Source organism: Rosa chinensis, chromosome 7, assembly GCF_002994745.2.
Source record: "Rosa chinensis cultivar Old Blush chromosome 7, RchiOBHm-V2, whole genome shotgun sequence".
Classification (NCBI taxonomy): domain Eukaryota; kingdom Viridiplantae; phylum Streptophyta; class Magnoliopsida; order Rosales; family Rosaceae; genus Rosa; species Rosa chinensis.
In genome coordinates, this window is record NC_037094.1 from 63,043,251 (window position 1) to 63,063,862 (window position 20,612).

The window sequence follows — 20,612 nt, forward strand, 5'->3', positions numbered from 1 at the left end:
AACTCCAATTGTAACATAGTTTGGTAAACTGCGGGGATCAATTGGTTGAATTTGTAACAGTGCTGCCAGATTTACATGGCTAACAGCAGTATAATTAAAGCTGATGTAATACCGGATTCAGAAGCTCCTCTATCAATGTTCCCAGAGATGTAAACCAACCGAAGGCTTTACTTCATTCTGAAACAAACGCAACAACTCCACGCCAAATCCCTAATTTTTTTTATTTTTTATTTTTTGTAAAGTCAACGGCAAGTTAACTATGGTTTAGACCAAAAACCAAAAATTAGTAGAAGAATGATGTGTCAATAATCAGAACCTTTATATTAGACAGAAAGTTTATATTTTATGAAATTGAAGTAAATTCACACCCTCCTCACTTTAGAGGAGCCTGATTCAGTTTTGCCGGCCGAAACATGAAGCATATAATGCCATATGCAGCCTTTCCCCTTGAAACTGCCTACTTCACAAAGCCTTGTTCACAAAATCCCCCAGGAAGAAAACACAGAAATACAGCTTGTGCTGTCATGGATTTGGAACTGACTGAGGGTTTTCTGTGTCTTGGCCACTACTGTCCTTGTTGTTTTCCTTTTTCTTAACTCGCTTGCTTTCCTTGTTGTGTTTGATTTCGCCGTAGAAGTATGAGACAAATCCCCAGAGGGAGAGCACAAGAGAAACGCCCTTTTCTGCTTGGAACTTTTCGTGGTAGAAAATCACTGCAAAGATCTCTGTTATCGGGAGCAGAACAGCGATTACGATGCCGGATAGCAGAGACGAGGCACAGAAGATGATTCCTATGGCTCCCAAGAAGAAACCCTGCCAGATTATAGCACTCACTACAAGCACCACATAGTAGGTAGTCTCCCCAAGCTCGAATTTCCTTGCTTCTCTTGGAATTACCTAGACAGCGTTTATAGATTTAATTAGATTCGAAGTACACATGTATAACCCCCAAAATTTAATCACCAAATATCAAGCAGCTACTAGTCAAAAAATATTTCTCACCACAACTTGAGAAAACGAGATCCTCGTTTTTATGATCATAGTATCAGAGATTTTTGGCCAATGAGTACGGAGTATCCATTGCCAAAGAACTTTTAGTCCATAAATGGTAAAAATCCGAAAAGAAGAAGCCATATTCAGAAAATACGAGCAATAAAGTATTGTTATCTTATCTACACGCATTATAAGTTTCATAAAAGTATTTTTTCCTTCCAAGTTTATCATCACTGGCATGAAGGTTTAATAGTAGATTCAACACTTTATTCGTTCGAGTATTTTCATAAACTATTATCAGCGTCTCTTGACAATTTTAAAAGATATGCACAAAATAATTTTCTGAATCCTCATCATTGAAAAAATAAATACAGTCACATCCCACCGTAATAATTGAAAAACTGGACCATTCTTGGTTTTTGGTTAAATAAAAAATTTGACTAATATAGAGTAGTCCAGTCCTGCAGCAATTGCTAAAAAAATCTGAAAAACCATTGTACTGACCTTGAAATCATTGTTGACCAGCATCCCAACAGTGCAGAAAATGGTAGCAAACAAACACATAACCAACTGAATCTCCAAAACCAAAGCATACGTTATGTTCTGCTTGGCTTTCTTGTACATCAACTCCACCAACGGCAACACAAACCCATACAACGCCGCCGCGGCCACCGTCATCATAAACCCGAGCATGTACTGCGCATTCGACTCCCCCTCGGGCCGGTCCGAGTTCGTGTTCAGGCCCAGAACCGCCGCCCCCACCGTCAGCAACACGATGGCGTTTATGGAATACGACGTGAACTTCTGCTTCACAAGTATGAAGGCAAACAAGGCCGTGAAAGCCAGCTGAGCCGCTATGATGAGGGATGAGGTGGAGACGGGGAGGCGGGCGACACCGTAGGCGTACAGGTAGTCGTCGAGGCCGGTGAGGACGCCGATGACGGCGGAGGCAACGAAGAGAGGGATCTTCATGAAGAAGAGCTTGGTTGGTGGTTCAGTTGGAGCTTGGTTTTTGCGGCGGTGGTAGTAGGCTATAGCTATAGGGACGAGGATTATGGGCCAGCCACCGGTTTCGAGCATGCTCGAAAGCCAGACGCGCTTGCCGCCGTGGATGAAGTAGAGGCGCATTATCAAAGGGCCGCCGCAGTTGCCTATGGATAAGAATACGCAGCTCAGAATGAGCAGCAACCTTTTCAGGGCGGTGGCTTTACGTTGCTCATCCTCAGTGGTTTCCATTTGCATGACCGTAATTCACTAGAGGCCTAAAAATTTTGTGTTTGATAATGTGAGAAGTAATGTACTAATATAGAGAGGTCTAGGTGTGAGGGAAGCATATTGCTATAGCCGGCGCATTGAGTGATGATCCTGATCGTTGATTTAGTGTATCCACGGTTGAGAGTCGTCCACGCGCAGGGATAACCATCTCTATCGTAGCTCAAGGATGAGCAAATGGTGATGCAGGAGCAAGAGTCAAGCAATGTGTATCAAAGCAGGAGTCAAATAAATGGGTGAAGCTAATTAACATGTATATGTATAAGTCTTGTCGTATGTATTGAATCTGTTGTCATCATTAATTGGTGTATCTTTGCATACCTTTAAATCTTTAATTAAGATATTGGATGATAATTTACTAGAGCTACTTACAGCGGAACTCTATCTACACAAAATTTTGATTTTTGGAATAAATGTGCAAGAAAAGTTTGTTCAGAGAGTCATTACAGTTTACAGTTCCAGAATTAGTTTAGTATGTAAAATGAAGGTAGTTTTGTATATCTGATAACTTGTGGTTTATTTAATGCATATTGTTGCCTCATGCATGTATAATAAGAAGAAAAACAAATTAAGGTAGTTGTTCTACCCAAAAGCATGGAGCCAATAACGTACCTTAATTGTCCAGCATAATTTTTTATCCTAATATTATCAAGGGCAGATTGGAGGTGAATAACTAGCTATTTTGTTTAGAGATAATACATAGTGGTGTATATGATAAATTGTGCCTGAAATCTAATGAAAGAAAAAAAAAAAAAAAAAAAAAAAAAAAAAGGTATCTAGCTATTTCAGAGCAAGGGATGCTATTATTGCCATATCTGTGAAGCGTAAGTTACCTTCTATTGTAAGGAAGAGAGAGAATGTAGGTTCTTGTGAGCAATGTTATAAAACTAATCATTTAGCTTCGAATTATAAAGCTAACCCTAAATTCTAAATACTAGCTACAAGTTAAGTAACAATTCATTGAATACACCAATTGAATATTACCATATCTTGCCTGGATGGATTCTTAGCTGGCTCATTAACATTCTCATAAATGCAAACTGCATGATTCGATCACTCGCTATCTATATATAGCTACCCTTCAACACTTCATAGTCCATTCTACAAGGGAGGAGGCTGGAATGCGCATGATGTAGGTTATAGCCATTGACAAATGCTTAGTTGGCATAAGCAGAACCACATGATCAATCAAATTAGGGGCATTTAGTAATTTCCGAAGCGACTGTCGTTAGGGATTAAAGTGGTGGTCGTTAAGGTAAAAAAATGAGGGAGTGATTGGTCTATTGTCACAAAACGACAAAATAACCAAGCATGACACCGTATTGGATAAGCCAGCAGCCAGCAGGCCACCACGTCTCTTCTTCATCTCATCGATCAAATGGAGCCCCCGTGTTCATCAACCCAGCAGGGACTTTTCCTCTGCAGAAAGCACATCCAGAGTGAAGGAAAGTGGTCGATCAAACATATATCGACGAGGTCTTCATGAAGATCAGTCCGAAGAATGGTGTAGTGGCCTCCAGTCCGCTTGGGATTTTCTCTCTCATCACTCACATGCATGTATTGCCTCCAGTTCTTCCTCTTTCCTTCCAGCACCATCACCATGTTTTCAAATATATGCAAATGGGGCTGGTGATGTTTAAAATTAAAAGTCCAAATTAATGGAAGCCAATAGCAGCAATAAATTTAAAAATCCCACTTAAAGATTAATTCTCCCCAGCTTTGTAGTTGATCAATTAATAGTTTTAGTTTCTTCAATTCTACTTGGAAGACTTTGATTTTGCAACAGAAATTAGGGGAACATAGAGAGACAAATGATGATATCAGTTCGACTAAACCCAAAACGTTGTAAATTTCTGAGAGAGAGAGTAAGAAGTAAGAATAGAAGAAAAGAGATGTGAGAGTAGTTTCAGGAGGAACAAAGAACAATAATACAATCGATCGGGTTCACGATGTCGATCGTAAACAGATTGCCGACCAGTACGGGTCCTAATTCCTAAATCCTTTCTAGAGTTTCTTTGAGTTTCCTCCAGTTTGGAATCCTTTCTGGAATTCTTGAGTTTCTTTTCTGACTCTGTCACGTGAGAGGGAGCAAGTGTGGTAAACTTTTTTTAACCTTATTACTGTCCTCTGTCTTTAGCGCTTGGAAATGTCCACATTGTCCCTCCGTTATAACGGTCGTTTGGGTTGTAAGTTGCGGCCGTTATATTCCAAACTTCTCCTTCTACAAGTCCAAGTTTCCAACTAGAGAATGATAATGATGAACTGGGTTTTCTGAAATCTGACTGGCTGACTGGCTGTTCGTGCTTTAGATTTGAAAGATAGGAAAATCTCAATGGAAAGATACATGAATGCTCCCAGACACTTCTCCCAGACCCCTATTAGACTATTAGTGAATCATGCAACGAATGGTAATGTAATGCTAATCTTCCCGAAAGCAAATAGTGTCATCGATCCTATGTATATGAGTGGTTACACATGGTTTCTTATGAGTACGTGGTTAAATCTAGAGAAAAATTCAGCTACCGTCCCCAAACTATTTTGCCAAGGCCAATTTGATACCCGAACTCTCAAAGTATCAATGTGATAGCCAAAGACCTAAATTGGTATCAACGTGATACTTCCGTCCAAAATTTCTTACGGCGCCGTCTGTTTGCTGAAGTGGCAAGCACATGGGTCCCAAAAAAATGTGAAATGATCGATTTACCCTTCTTCTTTTTTTAGAAAAATTCATCTACCGTCCCCAAACTATTTTGCCAAAGCCAATTTGATACCCGAACTCTCAAAAGTATCAATGTGATACCCAAATACCTAAATTGGTATCAACGTGATACTTCCGTCCAAAATTCTGACGGCGCCGTCTGTTTGCTAATGTGGCAAGCACGTAGGTCCCCAAAAAAAGTGAAATGACCAATTTACCCTCTTTTTTTTTGTTAATTCATTTTTTTCCTTTTCTTTTCATTTCTTTTTCTTCCTTCTTCTTCTTCGTTCTTCTTCTTCTAGGATTTTCTTCTTCTTCTTCTTAGGGTTTCGCGGCGCCAAGCAGCTTGGGGCTGAAGCTTCCAATCGAACCCGATACCAGTCGAAGAACCTACTGGTGCTGAGATGATCGACGACCCGTCGGCGTAAATTGGGGCCGCCGAGTTGTTGAGCGAGACGAGGCGTTCAGCCGGAAGGTACCGTGAGAGAATGGCCGTCGAGCATGGTATCGATCTTGGCGCCGAACAGGAGGGACTTGAGTGATCAGACAGGGAAAGCGATGGGAGGAGGTGGTTAATCCACAGGAGTGCGAGGGAGATGGATTTGTAGCAGGAATTGGAGAGGATCTCGGCGGCGTTAGTGATGGTTTGGGCGAAGGAGAAGGAGAGGAGGAGAGAGAAGAAGAAGAAGAAAAAGAATAGCTAAAATGGCTTCCCTAGAACTGGACAGCCTTCCTTTCGGATACTGTACGTACTCCGCCTCGACGGCCACTCTCTCACGGTACCTTCCGGCTGAACGCCTCGTCTCGCTCAACAACTCGGTGGCCCCAATTTACGCCGACTGGTCGTTGATCATCTCAGCACCAGCAGGTTCTTCGACTGGTATCGGGTTCGATTGGGAGCTTCAGCCCCAAGCTGCTTGGTGCCGCGAAACCCTAAGAAGAAGAAGAAGAAGAAAATCCCAGAAGAAGAAGAAGGAAGAAAAAGAAATGAAAAGAAAAGAAAAAAAATGAATTAACAAAAAAAAAGAGGGTAAATTGGTCATTTCACTTTTTTTTGGGACCCACGTGCTTGCCACGTCAGCAAACAGACGGCGCCGTCAGAATTTTGGACGGAAGTATCACGTTGATACCAATTTAGGTATTTGGGTATCACATTGATACTTTTGAGAGTTCGGGTATCAAATTGGCTTTGGCAAAATAGTTTGGGACGGTAGATGAATTTTTCTCAAAAAAAAAGAAGGGTAAATTGGTCATTTCACTTTTTTTGGGGACCCATGTGCTTGCCACGTCAGCAAACAGACGGTGCCGTCAGAAATTTTGGACGGAAGTATCACGTTGATACCAATTTAGGTCTTTGGGTATCACATTGATACTTTTGAGAGTTCGGGTATCAAATTGGCCTTGGCAAAATAGTTTGGGGATGGTAGCTGAATTTCTCTCTTAAATCTATTAGCTGATGATATGATTGTTGCGTACAAATATTGTTAGTTTCTAATTTTTGATGAGGATTCTCTTAAAATATGCTTCTCCCCTTTTCTCTTGTTTTCATCTGTTACCACCTATGAGATACCCCCTTTATGGGCTATATATTAATAAAGATGATTTTGACATGCACTACTACTCTACCATAACCTGGTTTGAACTTTGAATGTTTTTTTTTTTACTTGAATAGTTTTGAAATTCTACGTATATGCCTGGCTGAGAAATTATATATGGTCATTTTATTGCAAATGGGCAGACAATTCAAGATGGAAGACGACAATTACCAATCAGTTATCAATCGATCGACAAAAGTCATGATGGAAATGAACATTATATTAGTAACCTATACGGCTTTGTTATTGTACATTATTGGAAATGAACATTATATTAGTAACCTATACGGCTTTGTTATTATACATTATACTAAAGATGGATCTACTGTTCATCACTGTTCATATAATAGTGGAAGGACGGTTTTGCCCCCTGAGGTTTAACTAAAATTAAAGGGAAAAATTCACCAACGGTGTCTGGACACTTAGGGGACTTTCAGAATGATACCTAAACTTACAAAGTTATCAATGTGATATCTGGACTCATTTTTTGGTATCAACGTCGTACCTACGACCAATTTCCGTCACGGGACAGTTAAATTTTACACGTGCAATGCACGTGAGTCACTTAATGAAGACAAAATGACCGATTTACCCTCAAATTTCTTTTCTTTTCTTTTCTTTCTTTCTTTATTTCTTTATTTCTTATTCTTCTTCTTCTTTTTTGGTTTCTTCTTCCCCAGATTCAAATCATCAAGATTCAAATCACCACCGCTGCGTCTCAATCCAGAGAAGAAGAGGAACCAACCGACCGACACACCTCGAGCAACGAACCCCAAGAGGGCCCCACAATGGACACTGGAGCGGCGGGAGTGGGTCTCGCCGCGTCGTCGTTGTCGGCGGAGGACCCGTCGTCTCGGAGGATCTCCGCTCGACGCCGTCCAGGCGTGGAGCTTCGGCGTGTCGCACCGATACCAGCACCTGCTCGACAAAACGACGCCGCACGTCCTCCACAGCTGGCTTGCAACCCTCGGCGTGGCCTTGGTCTACGTCCTCCGCGTCTACTTCGTCCAGGGATTCTACATCATGTCATACGGCTTGGGGATCTACCTCCTCAACTTGCTCATCGGCTTTCTCTCTCCTCAGGTCGACCCGGAGATCCACGACCTTTCCGACGGCCCCAGCCTCCCGACCCGTGGATCAGACGAGTTCCGCCCCTTCGTTCGACTCCTCCCCGAGTTTAAATTCTGGTAATTTCGAATTCTAATCGGAAAAAAGTTTTGAATTTTATGAACTTGTGGTTGAGGATTTGGTTTCTAGAGATGCACTGCATGTGTTCGATGAAATGTCGGTTAGAGGATTTGGTTTCGAGACGAATGCATTGAATTTAGGTTTGGATTTGTTTGTTTGTTTGGAAGGTACTCAATTACAAAGGCGTTTTGCATTGCTTTCGTGATGATTTTTTTTTCTGAGTGAAGCTTTCGTGATGATTTGAATCTGGGGAAGAAGAAACCAAAAAGAAGAAGAAGAAGAAGAAATAAAGAAAGAAAGAAAAGAAAAGAAAAGAAAAAAAATTTGAGGGTAAATCGGTCATTTTGTCTTCATTAAGTGACTCACGTGCATTGCACATGTAAAATTTAACGGTCCCGTGACGGAAATTGGTCGTAGGTACGACGTTGATACGAAAAAATGAGTCCAAGTATCACATTGATAACTTTGTAAGTTCAGGTATCATTCTGAAAGTCCCCTAAGTGTCCAGACACCGTTGGCGAATTTTTCCCAAAATTAAATAGCGAATCACTGTTCCTTTTGGTGTCTTATGTTATTTTATATAACGTGCAGAAGTTTTTTCTCGGCACCCTAAAATTACAATCTGTCTTTTTTTTTTTTTTCAATTTTGCCATATCTTTTCATTTAAAAAAAAAAAAAAAATTTTTTTTTTTTTTTTTATGAGTGAGCAATTATATTTTGTATTTGTAAATTTCTACAAATGATACCTAAAGTAGATTTTTTTTTAAATCTTAAAAATGGAAGAGTTTCATTAATCATATTTCTGTAATTGTAGTTCTCGTAAATGTGTAATCTGTTCAAACAGCTTATTAAAACTTGCACTATAGAAACTTTGTTTCTAAAATTGTACTTCTCAAACTTATGTAACTATGATCTATTACATTTTTTATCAGAATTACAAAAAGAATTGTTTAACAACTAAGCACTACATAAAAAATTGTTAACAACTAACAAATCCAATTCCCGCGGCATCGCAGTTGCCTTTTCTAGTTGTTTTCTATTTCTCTTATCAAATGCAGTTAAAGCTCACATTTGTTTTTACATCCGACAACGCAAAGATTAATTTAATTTTAACCACCTTGGAAACTGACTGCATGGTAAAATATGGTGATTGATTGGTGTGATAAACATTGTGTTGTCACTCCACAGGATGAGAATCTTTATATAGACATTCGGATTAGATAATCTATCATCTACCACGTTATCAAATCCCTAAAGAGTGAAAAAACTTTTTTTTTTTTTTTTTTTATGTGAATCATATGCACTGAGAAACAGAACTCATTTGCGTCAGTTATCAATCACAAAGGAAGTCGTAATTAATTGGGATTCTTCACCTGGTTATAAAATCATGTAAGTATTAAGTAATCTATCTATCTGAAAGGGAAATCGACCATAAAGTGATTTGACAACATGTAATGAGTTATTCATGAAAAATGAAAGAATTTTTGGAGCTTCTATGACTTCTTAATTTTTTTAATTAAAAATGAAATTTTCGTCCCACTCCACCTATCTCATGTTGCAAGTGAAATTTGAATATATGTTATTCACAGTATTGATTATTTCAAGTAACTAACAGACAAGACTTACCAATATTTACGACTTCATATGAATCATTAAGTGACTGATTTTCACTCTAGAATGCTATAACTTGAATTAGCTATGTTGTCTTTAAGATGTACAAACTACAATTACATTGCATACGAAGGCAAACTCTTGAACAGAGAAAGAGAACATACAAGAGTTGCATGGGTGAAAAATTAGCCTCTCAACATGGATGCAGTGGGACATGGATCCACTGGCTTTGTCAAGATATTCTTTATGAGTCAATGAGCTGTGATTTGTTAGTGAATTATAAGGTTATGAATTTGATTTCACTGACATATGTAAGAGTGGGTGGGTTAAATGTTTTTTTTTTAATAAAATATATATATATATATATATATGTATGTATATACACACACACACACGTATTCGATCATAAAAGCTTACATGATCTCCTGTGGGATACTGATTGATGTGCAATACCATTGGAAAAGAAGTTTTCAGTGGCTTGTATGTTTTTTTTTTTTTTGGCGCCATTCATTTAAATTCTTAAATAGCAAAATTACACATTAATTATGATATAATGAAGGGAGTGTATTCCATGCACCGTGGGTACTTGCAATATGAATGGATGTAATTTTTTTTATATTAAAATATATAAATGAGTGAATTAGATGAGTGGCTGTTATTTTTTTAGAGATCAAAATAACCTACAGTGCACTTGCACTGTCGGTGCATACAATCCTCTCCATATAATGAGTCATTATAACTGCACATACTTTATTGGTTGTAGACCAAAGCAAAACCAAAAAATACAAACCCTGAAACTCATGGTAGTTCTAACCTTTTACTCTTTTTTTTTTTTTTTGGTCTGTAACCTTTTACTCAAAGTCTCAAATCTCAAACATACACCAAGATAAAATATTGGATCAATAGATCCCAAAAAGGCCTAAGCTAGCATGCAAGTAGACAATTCGTAGAGAAAAACCCAAAGCGTATTGAGACATCCAACTCGGCCAGATTGCAAGTATTTCGGAGAAAAGTACCTCGTACACAAGAAACCAAATAAGAAACGAAGCCTCTCCACGAAGGTTGCTATTACTTCCCAACTAAACACGCAGAGACATTGGATCCCTTATATCCATGCCAAGATGCCACAGCCAAAATTTGAATTCAGAAACTAATCCTGCCTTAGACGACTAGAGTCACCACCAGGTTCACACCCATGCTCCCTCCTTCAAGGCAACCTGCCCTTTTCAGTCGTCCACAGAAAAATTAATCACATTAAGTTAAAATAATAAATATGTTGGGTTTGGGTTAGATCATCTATTTCCCAATCCCTGTAATCCAACTATCCAAAGTATCTTCTGGGTTCAAGAGACCATTCAGGCAATCTATTTCTGATATAATGCAATCTTGGTGAGGATAGACCAAGCATGGTCCAACTGAATTTGGGCCCATTATCAAAAGTATCGAAGATTAATGACTATACTGTTTTGTTGTTTGGGCTTGTACCTCTCCATCCAACCAAGAAAAACCCCAGAGCCTTGAATAGCTTGGCTTGATGACGGTTTTCGGTGTCTAAGCTTGATTGTTAATTTCCAGGGTTGATTTTTACGTTTATGTGAATCAATCTAGGAATTCATTTATGGCATTTTGTCCCAATGCTCGATCAGTCGATGTGGTAGTGTTGGTTTAGTGGTTCCGGATGACACTAGCAACCTAAATCAGATTTGTATGTAAGCTTTTCCGTCATGTTACTAGCCCGGAACATATTTGAATTCCTTGCCGAGGTTTAGTTTGTGACCTTGTTACGGAAGCCTTGTCGCTTGTCAGATGTCACCGGGCGAGACTAACTCCATGCATGCTTTTGGGTTCACCTTTGTCGTTTCACATACCTCAAATTTGGGACATGTGCATGACGATATCTCAAATAGTTTGATTTTTCAGACGTACATCAATGTAGTGTCCATCGTCTGACGTGTTTTATCATTCTTACTAGTAGTTCCGTTATGTGGAATGATGAGCCTTCGAATTTTCTCCCTACATGGAACACTTGCTAAAGCTGCCATATTAGTTGTTGACCATTAGACTTGCATGGGGCACCCGCACCGCTACGTGGTGCAGTAGACCAATTATTGCCCACCAGGGAGTCTTTTAGATATTGTACATTTAGCGAGCAGGGGCAATTTCAGAAAAAATGAAAAACTTTTTTTCTTCTGATTGAGTGGCCCTAAAGCCACGTGGTGGGGAAACTCCCACCTAAGAATTTCTATTAGATACATTCATGGTGATTGGGGACATAAATCACAAATATATACGCACCTTTAAGAAATAGGGTCCAGTATTTGTTGCGTGCAAAATATTTCAGGGAGCACACTATTTGAGTTTAGAATCAGAGGTTGATTAATCAATTTTCTCTACTTCATCTTCTTCGATCTTTTTTCCTTCCCTGAGAAGAAAGTCAATGCACGTATGTAGGATTGTAGGACGTCAAATTAATGTGATGAGAGAGTTGAAAAATGAATATTACAAAGAGATTATAACATGCATGATCAGATGATCTCTCATCACATCTACCTAATCTATCCTTTTTATATATTATACTTATACATGTCCATCTAGCTAGCTGTTGCAGAACTTGTTAGCATCATCGATCCTATTTTTATTTAGCTGATCGCAATTAAACCCGCCTAACTGCCACCGCATTGGTTTTTTTAACCCCAAATGACATAATTGCAACACAATTTACATATAAAACTCCATATAATCTTCCACGCAAACCAGTGTCAATATCGGTGTGATTCGTTGAAAATAATTTTTTTTTCTCTCGAGAATAGTACCTACATGCTCTTTTGAACCACTAATTTGTCTCTACCCTAATGAATTACAGCGATAAAGTAGGTCAATTTATCATTGAAACTGCTCTTGTCTATATCTCTAATTACAGAAAACATAAACCTCCAGCTTGAGTTTGTTTAGATAGTAGGCTTCTTCTATGTAGTTACTTTTAATCTTATTTAATCCTAATTAAATGTCACATATATAAATTGTGTGTAAAGTGTGATTGTAACCCTGTTTTTCTTTTTGATCGAATGTATGATGTGTACCCTTAAGTTGAATTTTCAATTATCGAGTGGTTAACTGCACCGGGTAAAGCTACCAAACTGATCGAGGCAGACGTTCAAACTGAATAGTTATCTATAATGAAGAGATTGTGTGAATTGCAAATATAACTAGAAAATATTTAAAGGCTCAAAATTTGAGTACAGTAAAAGGCTCGAGTCACAATTATAGCACATATTTTATCGAAAAAAAAATTAACATTCAATTTTAATTCAGTTTTGCATTTTAATTTCAATACAACTTGTTTCTATTGCATGTTAAAAAATTTTGTTAGATTTGAAAGTAGCTGATCCCTAATTTCTGGATCACAACTCAACTAGACTAACAACTTAAAACTGCTTCAACATGTATATGACGTGAATCTAGCAAATTGGGTATCCGCAATGAAGATAATCACGGATTGAAATCATATAATATGTGACACTAGACATTTTTGAACTCATAGAACATCCACTCTTGGCAGAGCCACTGTAATAATTTGATAAATCTTATTATAATTCACAACTCACAAGAGTACTTTACATATACAATCTAGCAAATTGGGTATCCGCAATGCAGATAATCACGGATTGAAATCATATAATATGTGACACTAGACATTTTTGAACTCATAGAACATCCACTCTTGGCAGAGCCACTAATAATTTGATACATCTTATTATAATTCACAAGAGTACTTTACATATACAATGCACAAATTTGGTCTTTGATTCATATATAGTACAACCTTCTTTATTAGCTGGCCATTTTCCATGCATCATTTCTCTTCTCTTTGATCCACACAATTACACATGAATAAATAAAATCCAAAGAATAAATCAAGACATTGAAACCTTAATGTCGACCAACCTTTATTACAAACCTAATGAATGCAACGAACTCGATCACACGTTTATGAAAAATGCATGCATTGATCAATCAATTAATAACTTGGATGATGACCATAACCAGCAACACCGGCACCACCAGCCCCGACTATCTCGGGTTCATGAGGTGGTGGGCCCCCTCCTTCTCCCCCGTAACCTGCTCCTCCTCGGGCTGCAGCAGCACTTGCTTCGCCGCCGCCGTAAACACCTGTTGCTATGACTGTTTCATGGACTTCTTCTTCAGGTTCGCAAGGAACGGCTGCGGGAACCATCACTCTCTTCTTCTTCTTCTTGGCGAAGCAAAAGAGACCGACCAGAAGGAATGCGAGGAAGAATGCACCGCCTAGTGAGACACACACGGCGATGACAGTGGTGTGATTTTTCCCGCCGGGAGGTGGGGCCAGTTCATTGGAGGACGGTGGGATGCCTCCGAAAGGTGGAGGAGGAGCACCGTAGTATGTGGGAGGTGGAGGAAAATGTCCATTGTACCCTGGAGGTGGCGCACCCTTACTTGGCTTTGGTGGATATATTACTGACTTTGGTGGAGGAGCTCCCTTGCTTGGCTTTGGTGGATATGAAGATTTCGGTGGTGGAGCTCCCTTACTGGGCTTTGGTGGGTAAACGGACTTGGGTGGTGGTGCACCTTCACTGGGCTTTGGTGGGTATACGGACCTTGGTGGCGGTGCGCCCTTGCTTGGCTTTGGTGGGTACGACTTAGGGGGTGGTGCGCCCTTACTTGGCTTTGGTGGATATACTGGTTTGGGTGGAGGAGCACCTTCACTGGGTTTTGGTGGGTATACGGACTTTGGAGGTGGCGCCTCATAGCTGGGTTTTGGTGGTGATGATTTTGGAGGGTAATGTGGTGGTGGGAGGGCAGTAGGTGGGGTGTGATGATAACCATGTGGTGGTGGAGCCGAGCCGTGAGGTGGTGGCAGTGCTGGAACTGATGGTGGTGAAGCTGGAGGAGTAGCCCAGGTTGGCGGTGGATAGTCATGGTGATGTGGTGGTGATGCGGTAGGTGGTGGAGGCTTTGGGTAGTCATGGTGGTGTGGTGGTGAAGCACTGGGTGGTGGAGGCTTAGGGTAGTCATGGTGGTGAGGTGGTGAAGGAGAAGGTGGCGGAGGTTTAGGATAGTCATGGTGATGCGGTGGCGGAGGAGATGGTGATGGAGGAGGTGGTGATGGTTTAGGGTAGTGATGATGATGATGATGATGATGTGGTGGCGGTGGAGGTGGAGGTGATGGAGATGGTGGCTTAGGATAGTCATGGTGATGAGGTGGTGGAGGAGGAGATGACAGAGGCGGTGGCTTGGGATAGTCATGGTGATGGGGAGGTGGTGGTGATGGTGATGGAGGAGGAGGTGGTTGCGCATTGTATTGTTTCGGGGGTGATTTTGGATGATGATGGTGATGATGGCCATGGCGATGAGGTGGTGGAGGCGGAGGTGGTGATGCGGTTACAGGGTTACATGGGGGCGGTGGAGACGGTGGTGGAGGAGCACAAGGGAGAGGTGGTGAAGGTGGTGGAGGAGAGTAGTAGGGATAGCTCATGGTTGCTACAGAGAGTTCTTTTGGTAGAAATTTACCCTTGGCCATGAACCAATCTCCCTCTCCTCAATGTAGCAGTGAGACAAACTCAAACTTAGAAAGATGGATAGAATAAATGGACAGGCTCTATATTTGTAGTACTAGAAATTTAGGTGAATGAACTGGAGAAGCTAGAGAAAGCTTCCGAGTCGTACTTACCCACATACTTTTATCAAGTTTTTTTTGGCAGTGACATAATAATTGAGATTAAGCAAGATTGAGTTGTCATTAATACTTAATCGAGATTTGATATTAAGAAGTGACATTTCGAATGCAAAGGCCGCAGACACCGAAGCATGCAAAGTCCTTGTTCTTTGTTTCTCTATTTCTTTAGGACGGTCCACACTGGAATGCTCAACTCCAAAGACCATCATTGGGTTGGTAATTCATTCTTTTATATATTTGGGCAGCCAAGCCGTTAGCAACTTTTTAAAATACTCACGTGGTGAAAATGAGCTGCATTATCCACTTTTGCAAGCTCATAATTATCAGGATTTAATTTTCATTTTTAGTGCTGTACTGCTGTTACAAAACATACTTTTAGATGAATAACACATGCAAAAAAAAAAAAGTCAAATTGTTGAAAAATTGAATTGAATATATATGCAATAACAAGTAGTGGCTAGCAAACCGTCCATAGTCCATATATTATACTTTTCTATAATATAAAAAAATTGGATTGGTTCGACAACATTTGTCATCTTTTGACGCTATCGCATCATATCTTGGCATACACATTCATCTACTTACAACCCCATGTGAGGTTTAAGGAGATGTTGGTCCTCATCATGGAATTCATACATTCCAAATTCTTCACATATACACTTGTGTAATGAACTTCATGAAGAGTTTATATTGGAAACCCTAAAACATCGATGTGGTTTCCTATTGCGTCATAAATTTGGGATGATAAAAATGAAGATCACTCACCAAAGTTGCTACTAAATCTTAGCTAGATTTAGGTATACTGTGCGGTCCTATGTAGTGTTGTAGATATTCCTTACAAGCAGTAAAGTCAACTGCTGATCAACATTGAAGGGAAGGTGAGGACAAAGGATCGGAGCAATCGGCTGTGTTAGGTATCTATATATTGTAATGACAAGGTTTGTCCTCATCTTATTTCTACTATGGTTTCCAAATATTTTATTAGGAGTATAGTCTTGTAGATCCTTGAATGAGATGAAGAAAATCGAACCCGAATTGGTTTTTACTACTCTTTCGTTTTATTTTCAACTTGCTTCTTGAGTTGAAGACATACTAAATGTAAGAAAAAGATGAAATTATAAGTTTTCGATACCATATCTTGAGTTTTGAACATATTTACATTTATAAGATTGAGAGTCAACCGTGTACATTGACGCAAAATCGAATAGTTAGAAATGCACTCATCACCCGTGTTGAATAACATGCTAGAAACATCTTCACTATAGTTAAACCTCAAAATTAATAGTGCAACCTCTTAAAAACTTACATAGTCTCTAGCCTATATATGTAACTTGAAAATTAGAAGAAAAAAAAAATAGACCGTATATATTTAAGCTTATACTACCTTTGGAGTAAACTTAATATATATAAACCCTAATTCACGCATTCCACCTATAATTATATTAAAATTCTTCACTACTAGTCCCTTCTATAATTAGAAATTCTTAGCTCCATACTTACTCAAAAGATTAAGCAGCTAAGCTTTAATGAGTCAACAAGTATATGCATCATTGGACCCCGAAACCCTAATACTTAACGCAATGTTTCTTGATCCCAATCCAAGCATAATGCTGTGTTCATAGATGATATGCTAGTTAATTGCTCGATCAACGTGGCTGCATATGGAAAGTGTGTACATATTTATCATCGATCACATTACCATCATCATCATTGGAGTCTTCTTTTCCAGGGAATGACAGAGACATATACATACCACTAATATATAACTCCAAGTAGGAGGTTTTGGGCATTATGTATGTACGGGAATAACCAAGTTATGCTACTCAACAGCGACTTTTGGGACCTGCTTCAAATAAATTACATATAATTATCCACTTGATATTTGAATTTTCCTTCTACGGTTTGCTGCTCATGAATATTGAGGCCCTCTTTAGACGATGGCTTTGAATGCACTCAATATCCCTCAACACGCCAATTGACTCAATATATATACACACACACACGCCTTCTTTGCTAAGGATATCCTTACCTTAGTTTATGGAACGAATTTCCATATTTTAACCACTTTTCAATCACATATTCACATCTTAACCGTTCAGTTTTTAGGTCCTAATGTATAGATAACGTCTGCAAATTTTCAGCTAAATTGATGATCATTAAGGCATTCAAAACTGCAATTTACAATTATGAACACGAACGATTCTGGTTGAACAGATTCGGTTAGTTCATTGATTTAATCAAGTTCGATATCTTAATGATCATCAATTTAGCTAAAAATTTGCATAAGTGATCTATACATTAGGACATAAAAACTGAACGGTTAAGATGTGAATATGTGATCAAAAAGTGGCCAAAATATGGAAATCCGTTCCTTAGCTAAGGTAAGGATATCCTTACCTGAGAAGGACTGTGTGTGTAGGGCCCTTTCACTATAAGATCCTTTTTTTTTTGGCAATTTTGACAAGGGATCCATACTTTTTTATCGTATTTCAGCATCTCGACCGTTCAATTTTTAAGTCTTAAAGCATAGATCATTTCTGTAAATTTTCAACCAAATTGATAATCGTTAAAGTATCGAACTAGATTAAATCAATGGACGAACCGAATCTGTCCAATCTGAACCGTTAGTTCATAATTATAAATTGCTGTTATGAATGCCTTAATAATTATCAATTTTGCTAAAAATTTACAGAGGTGATCTACTCATATATTCCTAAAAACTGAACGATTAAGATGTGAATATATGATCGAAAAGTTGGTCTAATAAGGAATCCTTTAAAATGACCAAAAAAAGGGATTCCTCACTAGAAGGGCCCGTGTATGTGTGTATATATAGGGCCCTTCTAGTGAGGGATCCCGTTTTTGGTCTTTTCTAGGGATAAGGCTTAGACCAACTTTTGGATCATATTTTGACATCTCAACTGTTCAGTTTTTAGGTCCTAACGTGTAGATCATTTCTGCAAATTTTCAGCCAAATTGATTATCATTAAGGCATTTAAAATGACGATTTAAGATTATAAGTATGAACGGTTCAAGTTTGACAAATTTGGTTCGTCCATTGATTTAATCTAGTTTGATACCTTAACGATCACCAATTTGGCTGAAAATTTACAGAAATGATCTACACATCAGGACCTAAAAACTAAACAGTTGAGATGCCGAAATGTGATTGAAAAGTTGGTTTAATGCCATATCCCTATAAAAGACCAAAAAAATGGAGCCCTTAGTGGAAGGGCATATGTACACACACACACACACAAAGTCTTTCTATGCTAAGGACCTCCTTAGATTTTAAAATCTAAGGATTTCCTTGAATAGACTCACTTTTCGATCGCATATCCACATCTTGACCATTCAGTTTTTAGGTCCTAACATATAGATCACTTCTGCAAATTTTCAGCCAAATTGATGATCGTTAAGGTATCGAACTAGATTCAATCAATGAGCAAACCAAATTTGTCTAACCTGAACCATTCGTGTTCATAATTGTAAATCGCAGTTTTGAATGCCTTAATGATTATCAATTTGGCTGAAAAATTGCAGAGATGATCTACTCATAAATACCTAAAAACTGAACGGTTAAGATGTAGATATGCGATCAAAAAGTGAGTCTGTTAAAGGAAATCCTTAGATTTTAAAATCTAAGGAGGTCCTTAGCATAGAAAGACTGTGTGTGTATATATATAAAGTATCTTTTTTTTAGAGAAATTTTATTAATACATCCCTGAATACTTAATACACATTGAAATTTTTCTACATTTAAAATCAAATTATATGGGTATATGAAATGACTAAAAAGACATCCATATTAGAAAAGGAACTATAGTTGGAATATGTTTAATTGCTTTTAATATTGTTATAAATTACGCATTACAAAATTCTTATGATTGTTCATATTGTTTCATGGTAATTAATAGATAGAAAGAAAATAAAAACTAGTATGATATATATAAACCCTAATTGGAATCTTCTTCTACAAGCTTGACTATTAGCAATTTTGCATTACAAAATCCTTATAATTGTATATGTTGTTTCATGATAACTAATGGAGAGAAAATAACAACAATGTAGTTATAAACCTAGTTGGGATCCTCATCATGTGTTCTTGATTATTTTCAACAATCTTGACTACCAGCAATTTTGAATAACAAAATTGTTAAGATTGTATAGGTGTCATGATAATAATTGAAAGAGAATTAAAATTATTATGATGATTTTGATAATTAAACGCATTTAAATTCTTTATGATATATATAGAATGTTGTGATTATGATAAAGATTGGTATGATGATTTTCATATTAATTTATATATAATGATTTCATATAGAATTTTGAGATTTGAGGATAATTCAGGTAATTTGAGTGGTGTATTTAATAAAATGATAAAATAAGAAATCAAAAGGGTGGTGTATTAAGTAAGAGGTGTGTATTAAGAATTTAGGGATGTGCGAATAAAATTTCCCTTTTTTTTAGTCATTTTAAGGGATCACTTATTATACCAACTTTTCGATTACATATTAGAATCTCGACAGTTCAGTTTTTAGGTCTAAATGAGTAGATTACTTCTGAAAATTATCGACCATTCAGCCAAATTGATAATCGTTAAGACATTCATAATTGTGATTTATAATTATAAGCATAAATGGTTCAGGTTGGACAGATTCAGTTCGTCTATTAGCTTAATCTAGTTCGATATTTTAACTGTCATCAATTTTGCTGAAAATTAACAAAAGTGATCTATATATTAGGACTTAAAAACTGAACGGTCGAGATGCCAAAATGCGATTGAAAAATGAATCCCATAATAAATCCCTTAAAATGACCAAGAAAAGAGATCTCTTAGTAGAAAGACTCTATACACACACACCCATCATATATATGGATTTATGGATAGAATATAGAATGAATCTTTGGTCCTTCACGTTAATTTGATCGGACTTTAAAGTTCAGTTACGGTTACTGTATCAATATGCATGTCCCCGTTTAGCTCATTTGCAGGCTTGTTTATTTGGAGTGCTAGGAGCCTACTTCCGGAATGTAAGAGCAATGCAATGGAGTATAAGTTGTCCTGCCTGAGTAATTTTTTATTTCTTAAGTGCAATTATATCCTCTACAAAAGAAAAGGTAAAGAACATTTAAAGGACATAGCTAGGTACATGGTTTGGTAATATTTCTTGTACATGTTTTATTTCATATAATATTTATCACTTTAAGGAATCATGTTACTACTTTGACAACTCATGGTATGATAATATTTCTCATACATGAAATACATGTCATGATACCACTTCAAGAATTCATGTGATAAAAAGTCATCGTTAAGATAAATGTCCTCAGTAACAAGTTAACAACCAATATTGGCCCCCAAAATCAAGATACCACTTTGAGAATTCATGTGCAAAATGAACTTAGTCTCTTATTTTTATATGTTTTTTTTTTCCCATTCTTTATTTTGTATGACTATCAATCTATCATGTTCATATAGTAACAAATTAACAACCAATCATAGCCATAGCAGTTGACTCAACTTAAAATATTAAAG

At 37.9% G+C, this 20,612-nt stretch overlaps 3 protein-coding genes across 3 annotated transcripts; 1 reads left to right on the top strand and 2 right to left on the bottom strand.

The window, feature by feature from the left end:
- Positions 1-300: 300 nt before the first annotated feature.
- On the bottom strand, positions 301-2,445 carry LOC112179823 (purine permease 3). The gene is made up of 2 exons (XM_024318304.2): positions 1,498-2,445; positions 301-897 (listed from the first exon to the last, which is right to left on the bottom strand). The coding sequence occupies exons 1-2, from the start codon at positions 2,233-2,235 to the stop codon at positions 523-525; spliced, it is 1,113 nt and encodes a 370-aa protein (XP_024174072.1). The 5' UTR covers positions 2,236-2,445; the 3' UTR covers positions 301-522.
- A 3,223-nt stretch (positions 2,446-5,668) lies between these two features.
- LOC112178374 (protein RER1A) lies at positions 5,669-7,749 on the top strand. The gene is made up of 2 exons (XM_024316529.2): positions 5,669-5,831; positions 7,286-7,749. The coding sequence occupies exons 1-2, from the start codon at positions 5,669-5,671 to the stop codon at positions 7,747-7,749; spliced, it is 627 nt and encodes a 208-aa protein (XP_024172297.2).
- Positions 7,750-13,052: 5,303 nt separating this feature from the next.
- On the bottom strand, positions 13,053-15,049 carry LOC112178375 (extensin). Its single transcript, XM_040512238.1, has 2 exons — positions 13,985-15,049; positions 13,053-13,939 (listed from the first exon to the last, which is right to left on the bottom strand). Exons 1-2 carry the CDS (start codon positions 14,912-14,914, stop codon positions 13,376-13,378), a joined length of 1,494 nt encoding a protein of 497 aa, XP_040368172.1. The 5' UTR covers positions 14,915-15,049; the 3' UTR covers positions 13,053-13,375.
- Between the last annotated feature and the right edge of the window lie 5,563 nt (positions 15,050-20,612).